Below are 13,959 nucleotides of genomic sequence, written 5' to 3' on the forward strand. Positions count from 1 at the left end.
TTCCTGTTCCCTCTCAATATATATATTTTTTTCTTCTCTCGTGGGAAAATGAAAAAAAAAAAAACCACCAGAAGATTTCAGGTTGTTTGCAGAAGGTAAAGTGAGGACATTTTCCCACCGAGCATCACTCTGGAGATGAGTTTTCAGTAATAAGGGGCCAAAGTCCCATCCACATGCAGGAAATTATTTGAGGGCACAGGAAACATCTTGTCATGACATAGAACCAGCTCATCCCAGAAAAGCGAGGTCCATAAGGGCTTTAGCAAATTATTGCTTTGCTCCCTGCTCTCTCCATCAGGCAGGGCAGCTTTGAGGAGAACTAGACTTGGTACATGAAGGAACTTGAAATTTGAGCCTTGGTAAAAGATAAAGGAAAGCATGCTGAAAAACATGCGAAAACTTAGAAGTCTGTGACTAGAGACAGGGACAGATTCTCTGCTAGCACCCAGAAAGTGGCCCTACTAAAAATCAGGCCAGGATGTGCTTTAGAGACTTCTCCAGGAGGTTTAGGGAGCAATTTCGTCTCTCTTTTGGAAAGGCTCATCCTGAACAAGAATCTGACTCCAGTAATGAGGCACATAGGGTGTGGGAAAAGAAATAAAATCAGGGTCGAAAAAGGCACAGAGCCTCTTTCTAACTGCCAAATGAGCCACGTCTTCCCCATTACTCACTGGCTTCCCCTTCTGTCCCTGAAGACCTCTGTCGCCTTTGGCTCCTTTGTTTCCATTCTTCCCATTGAGTCCTGCCGCACCCTGCCAGAAAGAGGAGAAAAATTAATTTCTGTGTCAGCTCTTGGAGGGAGGTGGCTGAGGACGCTCACGAGGATGGAAACTCAATAGTAAGAGCCTGGGTTGTGTGTTCCCGCAGCCAGAGGTCAGATGCTACCCTACTACTAGCACTAAGACCTGAGGCTGGGATTTACTCTTTCTCCCCAAAAGTAAGACTTATCACGAAAATAAGCCCTAGCATGATTTTTCAGGATTTTTGAGGATACTCGAAATAGAAGCCCTACTCCAAAAATAAGACCTAGTTACAGTTAATAAAAAAGTCAATTTGAATAGTGTCCAGACAGCTATACATGTAAGAATAGGCATCTTTCAGAGCAAAAATTAATACAAGACCCTGTCTTATTTTCAGGGAAAAAGGGTAGCACCTGTTCCTCATGGGGTTGTAAGCCACTAGCAAATTCAGCCTGTGAGTTGATTTGTTTATAATTACACCTTGGGAAACAGAGGCACATGGCAGCTAAGTCCTGGGCCAAGAATATTGAGGTGGTGATGACTGTGGTTGAAAATAGGAGCAAGGGCATTCATTAGAGCAGGCAGCATCACACTCTGAGGGACTTTGAGGGCTGCACACAACCCTGGGAAGAGGGTCTGCAGCTTCAGATTCGCTCAGATGAGAAAAGCAGCACCAGGTGGTGAAATTTGTTTTAGGGAATGAGTAGATCCAGGCATGGAACTGGTCACAGCTGCAATGGGAGGAGATCTCTCCTCTGGGGAGTTGAAAGGCAAAAGAGAGACACTCATCCATCCCAGACTTGTGGGCAATAATGGACAGAGGTGCTCCTCCAAGCAGACACCTTTTTGACCCCCTGTGGAGGATCTTAGTTTGTGGACCCACTTTGCAACTCAGCTCCGTGCGGAACATCAGAGTCACCTCCAGCATCAGGGCCTCTTGCATGGGGTCTACTACTGTTTCAGTAGGAAACTACAAGATACTAGAAATATCCTTTTTTTTTCCTCACAAGGTTGCCGTTTCTGCTACAGTCTACTGATCCATTCTGGCCAACTACAACTGCAGTTTTCAGAACCTGTATGTGAGATGAAATTGGATATATCCCAACTTGAGACACTGATCGCACACGGCTCACCTCACTCAGAGGAGAGTGAATTGGCTGTTTAAGCAGATTGGAAGATGAACAAATGGCTTTCTCCACTTGGAATTCATTTGCAGTAGGTTGTCAAAAGGAAACACATTTATCAAAAATTAAAAAAATTGAAAAATCAGCCACCAGATTTGTATGCCAAGTAGAACCATCACCTCTCCAATTACTCCTCTCAGTGATGATCAGACACTTCAAACACAATCACAGTGACAAGCAAACATGCCAGAGACACACAGGTGGGATGATGCTGTCCCTGATGGTGGGTCAGACTGTGAGGACAGACCCGTCACCTTTTCACTCCCAGAAATAAAAATTCAGCTCCGCCCCTGGGAAAAATGTTGCTTCTTCAAACTCCTCTCCAAGCCTCAACATATTTTACATCTCAGAGTGAAAGGAGTATTTGAGAGCTGACCAGGTGCTCCTCCATGGCTCTGCCAGTCATGTCTGGATCACATAAAGTCCACGTTCCTCAAGCACTGCCTACACTATCAGGCACGAACATCTTGTCCTAGCTCTTTATTTACTAGTAACTATTGACATGATCAATACAAAGTTCCGCCTGAGGCAGTAAATGGACTATAAACCCCCCAGCTAACTAGATGTTCTCTGTTTGCTTGGACGGGTTGATTACAGGGAGGGTAATAAACCTTTTGGTTTGATGGTCAAATCTCACAAGCCCAGGATACCTTTAAGTGCCTGGTGCTTTTGAGGTAGCTTTGAGCTGGGTACGGGTGCATCTGGCCAGGGATTTACACACCTGTATCCAAGGGGATGGGCTAAAAAGCTTATTCTTGAGCGCTGCCTGAGCCTGAAGGAACCTGAGACTAGTCAGAAATTTCCCAATTATCTTTAATATTTCCATCAGTTGTCCCTAGTATCTCCTGTGTCAAGGAGAGACCTTTCCTTGTTTTCCTGTGCTTTCCCACCAGCCTGTGTCCAACTCTCATCTGTTCTGTCTGTCTTAGATCATGCTGCACCAGGGGAGGGTTAGATTGGATATTGGGAAAATTTCTTCATGGAAAGGATTGTCAGGCTTTGGAACAGGCTGCCCAGGGCAGTGGTGGAATCACCATCCCTGGAGGGGTTGAACAAATGCAGAGATGAGGTTCTTAGGGACACGGTTTAGTGCCAGTGTTGGGTTAATGGCTGGACTCAATGATCTTGAGGGTCTCTTCTAACCAAAGTTATTCTATGATTCTATGAGATGCTTCTTGCCTGCTCTTGACCTGAAAGGGGCCCAAATGGCTTCAGGAAGAGTTAAGCTCACAATATGTGAGTGGGTTGAAAGGTAGCTGGGTCTAAGCCATGCCTAGTCAGTCCAGCAAACATAAGCAAATTTTTGATCCAGGTCTTTTCTCACTATAGGTGGACTCCCACTCATCATGGGCTGAAGAGACTTTGTCATATGGACTAGAAGGTTTATAATAAGGCTTAGACATGACAGCAGGTCTGTCCCTGCTTGAGCTGTGGGGGAAGCAGGTCAGGGAGGTGATGCTTTTCAAGGTCATCTGCACCCAGAACAAGAAAAAGGTGGAAGAGGAGGAAAAAGAGAAAATCAAAAAGAAAAACAAAAAGAAAATACAAAAAAAAATCAAAAAGAAAAACAAAAACAAAAACAAATGAACAAAAAAACAAATCAAAAAGAAAAACAGAAAAAAAAAGGAGAGGAATAGAAAAGCATTTGAGCACTAGGCAAGGGAAAGAAGTTGAATGTAAATTTGTTCCTTCAGATTTACATTCTGTGTTCTGCCAGGCAAACAAAGGCTGGGCAATAAAAGCTAGTAAAATGGCAGTTTAAAGGCAATTACTGGTAGAGTCCTGGAAATGGCTCTTGCTATTTGGTTCTCTTATTAAATTGTTGCTGGAACAAGCTTCATTTAACTGCAAAGACACCAGGTATCATGAAGGCACAGCAACGCAAAGGCTTAGTCATAAGTCCCAAGCACTGGCTGTGACGTAAAGATGTCTTTGAGCAGCCAAGGATCGCTGCTTCCAGGCACAAATTCCCACGAAGCTTTGGGCTGGAGCCAGGGAGGAGCCAACCTTGTCTCCAGGCTCATCGTTTCCACTCAGATGAACGAGCTGGGGAATTAGCTGGGTCACCCTGATGAAAGTGTGAAAACCATCAGCAAAAACGTTGCCCACACGGCACACCTTAAAAGGATCCATCTGAAGACACACATCAAAGGGCTCACGCATTTCCAAACCACGATGTAAGCTGCAATTTCTGCTAAAAGGCTTCCCACCTCCTGGGTTTCAGTGCTCAATATCTGATGGGATGATGCATATGAAGTAGCTGGGAGCCTCAACCTAAGAGATTCACCTCTGTTTTTATGTGTTTCCTGCTGTGTCTTGTGTCCAGACTGTCCTGTCCATAATTATTTGCTCTAGTCCCGAACATCGTCCATAAAAAGGCATTTTTTGGTGTGGGAGCTGCCCCTGGTCCTCACAGCTGTAATGAGCATTTTTCCACAGGCACTACATCTCAGAGGTGGGTCAGCCTGATATCCCACTGAAAAGCCTCCAAGGCATCCTGGGCAGAACTTTCCACCTGTGGCCAGAAGATCCGGCTGACTGATCTCCCTTTGACCAGCCTGGACTCATCAGAAGGGCTCAGGACACATCAGGACACCCTCCCAGGGCGATAACTTCTCAGAGACGGCTTTTTCCAATCTGAGTGGTCAGAGACACCTCTTGTCAAGCCCAGGAGAGAACCCTACACAGTGGCAAAAGAGTATCCTTCAGCTTTCCTTCAGCCTTCCTGGACTGGCCATATTTAGCATCTGATTGACCCAGTGTTAACCAGAATCCCCTAACTTGCTCTCACGTCTTGCTTGGTCTTCAGGTGTACAGCTTTGCTTTCTTGCCTTGAGAACTCCATCACTCTCAATGACTAGCGTGGATGGAAAAATCCTGGATTTCTCCCATCCTTCAGCTCAACCCCCATGCTTGTGGTTCTGCTCCAACCTAGCACTGCAGAATGTGCTCTGGCAGAGCTGAAGAATGAAGCCCATCAGAAATGGTTCTGAGAGCAAAGCAGAAGGTCCAGGGAGCTGATGGTTCTCCCACCCTCCAGGTAAGCTGAATCAGGATACTGTGGGGATAAGCGCATGGCTGTGTGGATGGTGTTACCATGCACACCCTGGCTTCCTCAGATATAGGGTAAGGACCCATGGGCTGCTGGCCAAATACAGAGCCCAGCTCACAAGAGGAGGTGAAGAACATCTCTGAGCTCCAACTTGTAGACCTAGTGAGGAGGACTGCAAACCAGGATGGAGACAACCAAGGCATGCTGGTAAATGTAGACCCTGGAAACCCAAAATAGGGCGTAATGCTAAGAGAGGGGTACTCAGGATAGAGTTTTAGGGAGTATAATGGGTTAATCTGCTAGGATATTAATGCAAAAAGCATTGGAAATAAAGAAGAAGAGCCAGAAGCCTTAATACATAATCAAGATTGCAATTTAACAGTCATAACAGACTGCAATATTACTATAAAAGGGTGAAGCATGGCAGGAATACCAATGTAAAAGAGCTCAGTGCTCTTAGAAAAGAGGAAAAAGGAGGAGGAGGTGTCTTGAATATCAAGAATATGCTCATTTGCCTTGATGTCCAGTTGTAAAGTCAACTAGATCCATTTAAATTCTCCAGGCAATGATTATAGGGAGAAGAAACAAATGCTGTCACTTGGGAACTCCTACAGATCACCAAATCAAAAGACTAAATGGATGAGGTTTTTTACAAGCTGGTTAAATTACTCTCAGCTCAGCAGAACAGAAAAGGACCAGCAAATTTTTACAGTGAGTTGGTGGCAATTTGTGGATATGAAAGATGGAATTAGAGGAAGTTGAAGGACAATGAGAACTGCTAGCCATTAACTTCGAGACTTTGCATAGGACAGATTTGGTACAGCTAGACTGGACCAAGTAGTGTCTGTCTTTAAGAAAAAGGGAGAAGAGAACTTGAGGAATGACATATCAAACAGCTGAGCCTAACTGTACAGAATGACTTGGGGAAAAAAATAATCGAAGTGTCTGTGAGCACTTTGAGGATAAAGTGAGACCTGGGCTTGTGGAGAACGAGTTACATCAGGATGTTGTGTCCTAATACAAGTTTCTGAAATAGATGATGTGAATCATGCTCTAAGAGTACCCTAAAGCTGCCAATAAAACAAGTCTGAGCACAGCTTGCTCAGATGTGGAAAGTGAACATAGCAGGCATCTAACCTGAGGTCAGATGAATTTCATCCCGGATGTCATATATCATGGCTCTTCCAAGAGTGCCCCAGACTTTTGCAATTTTAAAAATTTAATGAAGGACCAAAGCCAAGTACTGTTACTTCAGCTTAGCTCCAAGCGCAGCACAGATAACATTAACCCGCACCAGCAGAATCCCTAAATATTTCCAAAAGAAATATTACTTACTTTTCCTCAAATATTGATTGACAAGATGCCACTTTCTGGTAGTTAACTGTATTAGCCAGCAGGCCCGGGGCAGTGACCGTCCCCTGGACTGGGCACTGGGGAGGCCAAACCTTGAATCCTGGGGTCAGTTTTGGGCTCATCACACCAAGAAAGGCCTTGAGGTGCTGGAGTGAGTTCAGAGAATGGAACAGAAGTTGGAGCCAGGGGGGGTCGGGCTCTGCTCCCCAGGAACAAGCGCCAGGAGCAGAGGAAACGGCCTCAAGTTGAGCCAGGGGAGGCTGAGGTTGGATATTGGGAACAATTTCTTCCCCAAAGGGCTGTGGGGCATTGGAACAGGCTGCCCAGGGCAGTGCTGGAGTCGCCATCCCTGGAGGGGTTGGACAGACGGACATGAGGTTCTCAGGGACATGGGGCAGTGCCGGGGGTGGGTTAATGGTTCGACTCAATGATCTTGAGGGTCTCTTCCAACCAAAATAATTCTATGATTCTACAATTATGTGCTGATCTCTGTGGGTGCCCGTAGAATAAAGCGCGTCTTCCACCCATGCCTGGATGGTTACTGGCCAGGGTGGTGGAGTCTGTGCTTCCTTTGCACTCAGCAGCCTCAACAAACATCTTTGCTCTACTCCTGTTCTACTACTGGTTGTCACCTAGGGATTCGGGTGTTCACTACAAAGCAATTCCGAAAATGCCTACGTGTGGTGATCCCAGATGGACTTGCAGTGTGCTGAGGTCTTACAGCATGTTACAGCCTTGTCGCTTCGACAAAGTGCTCAGAAAGTTGTTTACAACTAGGCAGGGGTTGAAATCCTTAATTGGATGAGGACCTTTTTGTCAGTGAGTAATTACCAGTCTGGATTATGGGTTTGTAAATAGTTACACAGCTGTAACTGGTAATGAGTGGGCAGCGCTGAACAGCTGTGGAGCCTTCATAGCAACAGATAGTTGCTGAGAGTCACCCAGTCACACACAGAAAGGCATAATTGGGGAATAGGTTAAGAAAATACTGATATTTCTTATTGCAATAAAACAATGGAACACACTCCTGTTTCCACGACCTGAGAGAAATAGTCCCAGTCACCTTTTTGTTCCCTCCCCTCCTATTCCTTCCTTTCCCAGATGAAAATAAATGAGCGGGGACTTTTTTTTCACTTTGACCCACCTTGGAGACCATTTTTTTCACTTGAGGTTTCTTCCAGGTGAAATGCTGAAGTTCAAAGGCAAGTAAACACTTTTGCAAAGCATTGCAGTGAAACAAATATTGCCTTCCCCCTCCTCCCCTGCGCCTCCCCAACTGCAATTTGCCAGGAAAGCAGGTGAACTCAGAGATTATCCAGGTCCTCTAATATAACTGCTTTCCCTCTGGCCAGCAACATGCACCCACTGACCGCTGAAAACAGCCACTTGTAGTCCAGCGTCTTGATATATACGTTTCTCATGGGATATACAACCTGTAGTCACAATTCTTAAGCCATTTGAACAGGAAACATCATCTGTTCATGTCTGGCAATGCCCCCCAATACACTAAAGACATTAAAAATAATAAATAAATGCACATTTCATGTGTTCCTTGATGCAAAATGCAACACCGCATTAAAAAATACCTCTGCCTGCGGTCCCCTCTGCTCATGGCTGGTTTTCCAGCAAAGCCTCTTTCAACATGGGCTTTGTGGAGCAGCACTGAGTCAGCATCACCTATCCCAGTCCACAGCCCACACTTGTGGCTGTGGCAGCAGCACAAGCCCAACTCCACACCTGAAACTCTCAAAGGCAGAAAAACACGTTCCAACTCACAGCAGAGCCCGGCAAGCCTGGTTCTCCTGGCTCCCCCTGCAAGGAAAATGGTGATGGTTACCGTGGGGAAAATCTGCATTTCTTCTGGAAATGAGGATTGCTGTAGCAGATACCTACGGCTGTGGAAGAGACAAGGGGACCTTTGGGGACCTGTCTGTAACAGCAGCTGGAGGGGGCAGGTAGGAGCCCCCAAACATCTCAGCTGAGCAGCTGAATGGAGCCCTCAGGCCAAGAAAGGCCTTGAGACGCTGGAGTGAGTTGAGAGAAGGGAACGGAGCTGGGGAAGGGGCTGGAGCACAAGTGTGATGGGAGCGGCTGAGGGAGCTGGGGGTTCAGCTGAAGAACAGGAGCTGAGGGGACACCTTCTGATCTCTGAACCGCCTGAAAGGAGCTTGGAGCCAGGGGGGGGTCGGGTTCTGCTCCCCAGGAACAAGCACCAGGACCAGAAGAAACGGCCTCAAGTTGCGCCAGAGGAGGTTTAGATTGGATATTAGGAAAAATTTCTCCCCAGAAAGGGCTGTCGAGCATTGGAACGGGCTGCCCAGGGCAGTGGTGTAGTCTCCATCCCTGGAGGGTTTTAAAAGATGCGGAGATGAGGTTCTCAGGGACATGGTTTAGAGGTGGACTTGGCAGTGCTGGGTTTGTGGTTGGATTCAATGATCTTAAAGGTCTTTTCCAACCTAAATAGTTCTTCGATTTTATAACTGAACAGCAGTTCACTCCTCACATCTAAAAGCTGACGTTTCAGCATGTCATTATTGACCATTTTATCCCCAGAAAGGTGCCAGAGCTCCCTGCTACTTTACAAAATAGAAGTCTTTAGAAGTCTCCTGGACAAGCACAGCTACTTCTGCCCCTTGGTAGCCCCATAACATTTCAAGCAGCAATTTTGGAGAGGGAATGAAGGATTATACTCCATGAAAGAACTGTCAAGGCATTTTACACATCGGTTCCTGCTGGGGATGCCTTAACAGAGATGCCCACTGTACTCACCTTCTGTCCCACCGGTCCTCTTGTTCCAAAAAGCCCCATCACTCCCTTGGAACCAGCTTCACCTTTGAGTCCCTGAAATTTTAAAATCTCTGTCAAATATATTTTGAGTACCTACTGCTCTTCAAGGGATGTCCCCATGAGAAAGGTCCGTAGAAGAACCCATGGAGATGGTGGAGAGGATAACAAAAAGCACAATTTCTATAGCAGTTTTCAGCCCCAGGGACACCAGAGGTCTGTACGGCAGCCATCAGCTGCAGAACAGCTTGGCAGAAGCTTCAGCAAACTGTCCTGTGAAACAGTTGATGCCCAGTGATGGGGACTGAAGGAAAACAAGCAGAAAACGGTCTCAAAGCCTCTGGATGAGCCAACTTCTTGCAAATACTCAGGTACAAGACCCTGCTGGAGTTACTGGTGGTGGAGATACTACTTTGGGGCTCCATCCAAACTCACTCAGATATTCAGACAAGAGATATTCTTGCTCTAGGAGATGCTTACATATGATTTTTTAATTAGAGAGCAATCTGATAGATATTGTGTGTGGGCTTTCATCTGACTTAAGAAACAGGTATCACCCATGGGAGCATCTGCATGAGTTTCTGTTGCAGTCGCTGGGGACTTAATCAGTGCAAGCAGCCATGGTAAGGACAAGATCTGCCTCTTCGCAAGGAAGATGCCCACACTGGTTCAGGCAATTCCCATCCCGAACTACATTGATTATACATGTTCTCATGCAAAATAACAGGAGATGGGTGTCTAGCTCAGACAAGGACGCTGCTGTTGTAGGTACTTATATTTATTCAGCAGCATCCTCATCCTGGGTCAGACTTTTGGAGCAAAAAGCATTAACAGAATATGAAAACAGGGATGATTAGTACATGGAGATTTAAGCCATGACTCAGTCTGAGAGTGGGAGAGTTACGTGATTCCTCCCAGCAGAATGGTGATGGGTTGAGACCTGAGACCACCACAGGGTGCCCTCAAAGAGCAAAGGCAGGTGGAGGAGCAGGCGACTCGCTCTGTCACCGCCCAGGGGACAGCCCTGTGTGAAGAACACAAACAGAGGAGCCAACCAAGCCTTAACAAGAACATCACAAGGGCTGCAGGGTTTGAAGTAGCATGTCCAGCTCTTGGAGGGAGAGAGAGAGATGTGGGACTCTTACAGTGCTGCAGTAATTGAATAGTCACTTTTCCCAAAGTGATCCGGTACTTCATACACCAATTTTACATGGTTCCACAACCACAGACTTGACACTTGGTAAACTGGATGTCTACCACATTCCCAAGCCCCAGCCCAGCATCTTCCTCTGTCTTTCTGTGGTAAGAGCTGGACAAGTGTGTCCTGGCACAGCAGGGGCGTGGGAAGGGATGACGCAGCTCTGGAGCCTTCAGCACAGGACAGACATGGACCTATTGGAGAGTGGCCAGAGGTGGAGCACTGGAACAGGCTCCCCAGGGAGGTGTCACGGCCCCAAGCCTGACAGTGTTCAAGAAGAGACTGGACAACACCCTCAGACACATAGTGTGAACTGTGGGGTTGTCCTGTGCAGGGACAGGAGTTGGACTTGATGATCCTTGTGGGTCCCTTCCAACTCAGGACATCCTATGATTCTATGATCCTGCTGGGAGGGCGCGCTGAGAGAGTCGGGCTGTTCAGCTGGAGAACAGAAGCTCCGGGAAGACCTTAGTGTGGCCTTTCCGGACTTAAAAGGGGCCGATAAGAAAGACGGCGACAGACTTTTGAGTAGGGCCTGTTGCAACAGGGCAAGGGGTGACAGTTGCAAACTAAAGGAGGAGAGATTCAGGTTGGACATGGGTAAGAAATTGTTTCCGCTGAGGGTGGTGAGAGCCTGGTCCAGGTTGGCCAGAGAGGTGGTGGATGAACCATCCCTGGAGACATCCCAGGCCAGGCTGGACGGGGCTCTGAGCAACCTGAGCTGGTGCAGATGTCCCTGCTCATGGCAGTGGGGGCACTGGATGGGCTGTGAAGGTCCCTTCCAACCCAAAAAATTTTGTGAGTCTTGGAGATATATCAGTCCCTTCCACACACAACCAGTGACGTTTTGCTGTGTCTCTCAGTTGCATTGGGAGGTTCATACCTTTTCTCCTACAGGGCCATCCTCTCCCTTCTCTCCTTTGTCTCCATCAAAACCTGGCAGGCCCTGTTCACCCTGAAAGGTAAGACAGAAATCAGTGGATTGTTCTTCTCTCCTGGAAGGACCCAGCTCTCCGCCACTGACTCTGGACCAAAGTGCTGGTTTGGAATGCTTATCCCAAGCTGTGCCCAGTGCTGATGCCACCAACAGTGGACAAGAAACAGCTTAAAAAGTCAAACTTACGGGATCTCCTTTATTGCCTTTATAGCCCTGGGGTCCAAAAATAGTCATGGGATCACCCTAGAGAAAGGAGACACAGAAATGTAGACACTCGGTGATACATGAATTCAAGGATCTCACCAGATGGAACCACACTGGCTATGATGGGCAAAATGGTAATTAACACATCTGCAACAAAGATAAGCACTTCCCAAACTGTGGTCCATATGCCAGGGAAATCCTGTATGCTCCACAGCACAATGGGTTAGTCTGTCCTTAACTAAATGCTGGATGATGAATGTGAACAGAAAACTACAAGTCCTGAGGTTCGACAGTGACCTCTTACTCCAAAAAATATTGTGGCCCACTGGTTTTACATTAGTCTAGGCGTCATGGCTGGAAATGGAGCTGTGCATGTCATGACCCTGAGGTTCAATTCCTGATCCAAGGCTGTCAGTGGTGGGACTGGTTCATATCTGACATGATGGCTTGGCTCATTTGTCACCGTATATCACTCAGGATGTCAAGGTTTGCATTTCTTCCCAGGTGTGGGAGCTCACCATAGGCAGGATGGTGAATGGGTCTACTCTTGGTGTCCTGATTTATGGACACAGAGTTGGAGCTGAGGAAGGAAAGTGGCACTTAGTGCACCCCTCAGAGGTAGTTTTTTGAGGCTCAGACCCCCAAACTGTCAACCTGAAAGAGCCAGTAACCCCATGGACACATCCACGCCAAGTCTATTTACCAGCTCGGCAGCTGAGGAGGGACATTTTGGCCCCCAGAGACTGAAGAAGCTGCGACAAAGCTATTCCCATGCAAGAAATGGCTCTGCTCTGGCAAAGTGATGGTTGTGTCTCCAAAGCGGTGATCCTGTCCCAAGGAGGAGGCCTGAAGTCACCTTCTAATGGGCAACTGTAGCCCATGGGAAAAGGACTCCCTTGACACCAGGTCTCTCAAGTGTTGCAAATGTCACTGCTCAGGGTGACTGTGCCTTGCTGCTGGAGTCTTAACAACCACACATCAACCAACATTCCTCAAACTTTGGCAAACTTTTGCAGTTTAGACAACCATCACCATCAGACCCTGATCAAATTTTGCCTGAATACACCCTCCTACTCTGGAGGGTCTATAACGGAGATGGGATGGGGCTCAATCAGTTCTGGGGACAAAAGAGAGAATGAAGATCCTTTAGTTTGGTCCAGTACATAGCACAGGCCCTGGGGTTCACACCGTTACTCCCGTGTTGATCAAGGGAGAGTTAGAAAGAAAGTTAAGCTGCAATCATGTGGAACAAACCCAAGCCAATTATCCTCCCCTCCTGTTTTATCTCGCACTCCACCTTATATTTTATTAAGGTATTTTTTGGAAAAAACATTACACATTCCTTCAATTTGGAAAGCTTTTTTGGGGCCTCTTCACGAAGCAGATTAAGAATTGATTCGTTTCTGGAGCGAGTCCCCTTTGAAATTATATTCCCCAGAGACAAATCAGCCTTAATCATTTAATACTGCATGACTCAAAGGCAGAATTGTCATGTAGGTTTTCTAAAACTCATTTTCTGAAAAGCTGTTTCAGCCAGGAAGGAAGTTAACAAAACACTGGGCGAAAGTTCAGCATTTTCTGTGCATTTTCCAGAAGTGCTCGGGTAGTTATTTTCATATTGTCTGCTATGAGCCAGCTCGGGCTTTTTAAGATTGCGGTATGCTTTGGGGTGAGCTGCTTATCGCAAAATTAGTGGAAATTTTCTTCCTCCCTTAATTCACAGGAGGCATTTTTGTGCCTCAGCAAATAGTTGCCAAAGTAACTTTTTTTGGTTGTTGTTTTGTAGGATCCTGCCAAAACCACCACGCAAGCTCAACTTTGAGTGCTGTGTCCAGTGCAAGGATGGCATCAACAAGGTGGATGGCACCTTGTGGAGACGCCCAAGAAGAAGGTGAGCACCTATATGTTGTCTTCCACTACCTACATGGGTGTAAAATGTAGAGAGGATGTATCCAGGCTCTTCTTGGAGGCCAACAGTGGAAGGACAAGTCGCAACAAGGGAAACTACTATTAGACAGAAGGAAAACTTCTTCACCCTGAGGGCGCTGAGGCTGAGCAGGGACACAGAGAAGTACAGGAGGCCCCGAGCCTCAAATCCTGTAGATTTCATTGCTGATGGGATCTTGATCCAGGCACATGGGTGGCAGTGCACACAACACCACGGATCAAAGGTAGGATTTAAAGTTCTCTTTGATTAAAGGCATTTACACCCTACCATGTGGAATCCTTGCTCAGTGCAGGGCCTGTTGCAATAGGACAAGGGGTGATGGTTTTAAACTAAAAGAGTGGAGATTCAGGCCAGGCACGAGGAAGAAATTTTTTACAGTGAGGGTGGTGAGAGCCTGGCCCAGGTTGCCCAGAGAGGTGGTGGATGAACCATCCCTGGAGACATCCCAGGCCAGGCTGGACGGGGCTCTGAGCAACCTGAGCTGGTGCAGATGTCCCTGCTCATGGCAGGGGGGGCACTGGGGGAGCTGGGAAGGTCCCTTCCCACCCAAACTGTTCTA

The 13,959-nt window shown here is 47.0% G+C and overlaps 1 protein-coding gene across 1 annotated transcript in view; it reads right to left on the bottom strand.

Annotated features, from left to right (window-relative positions):
• LOC136003220 (collagen alpha-1(VII) chain-like) overlaps nt 1–13,959 on the bottom strand; it is a 110,517-nt gene that overhangs the window by 24,717 nt on the left and 71,841 nt on the right. Inside the window, exons 65-69 of the mRNA XM_065658617.1 lie at nt 11,435–11,491; nt 11,195–11,266; nt 9,099–9,170; nt 8,106–8,141; nt 672–752 (exon numbers count right to left, since the gene is read on the bottom strand). Of these exons, the coding sequence (XP_065514689.1) occupies nt 672–752; nt 8,106–8,141; nt 9,099–9,170; nt 11,195–11,266; nt 11,435–11,491 (318 nt within the window). The remainder of the gene's footprint in view (nt 1–671; nt 753–8,105; nt 8,142–9,098; nt 9,171–11,194; nt 11,267–11,434; nt 11,492–13,959) is intronic.

This window comes from Caloenas nicobarica, chromosome 1 (genome assembly GCF_036013445.1).
Source record: "Caloenas nicobarica isolate bCalNic1 chromosome 1, bCalNic1.hap1, whole genome shotgun sequence".
NCBI lineage: Eukaryota > Metazoa > Chordata > Aves > Columbiformes > Columbidae > Caloenas > Caloenas nicobarica.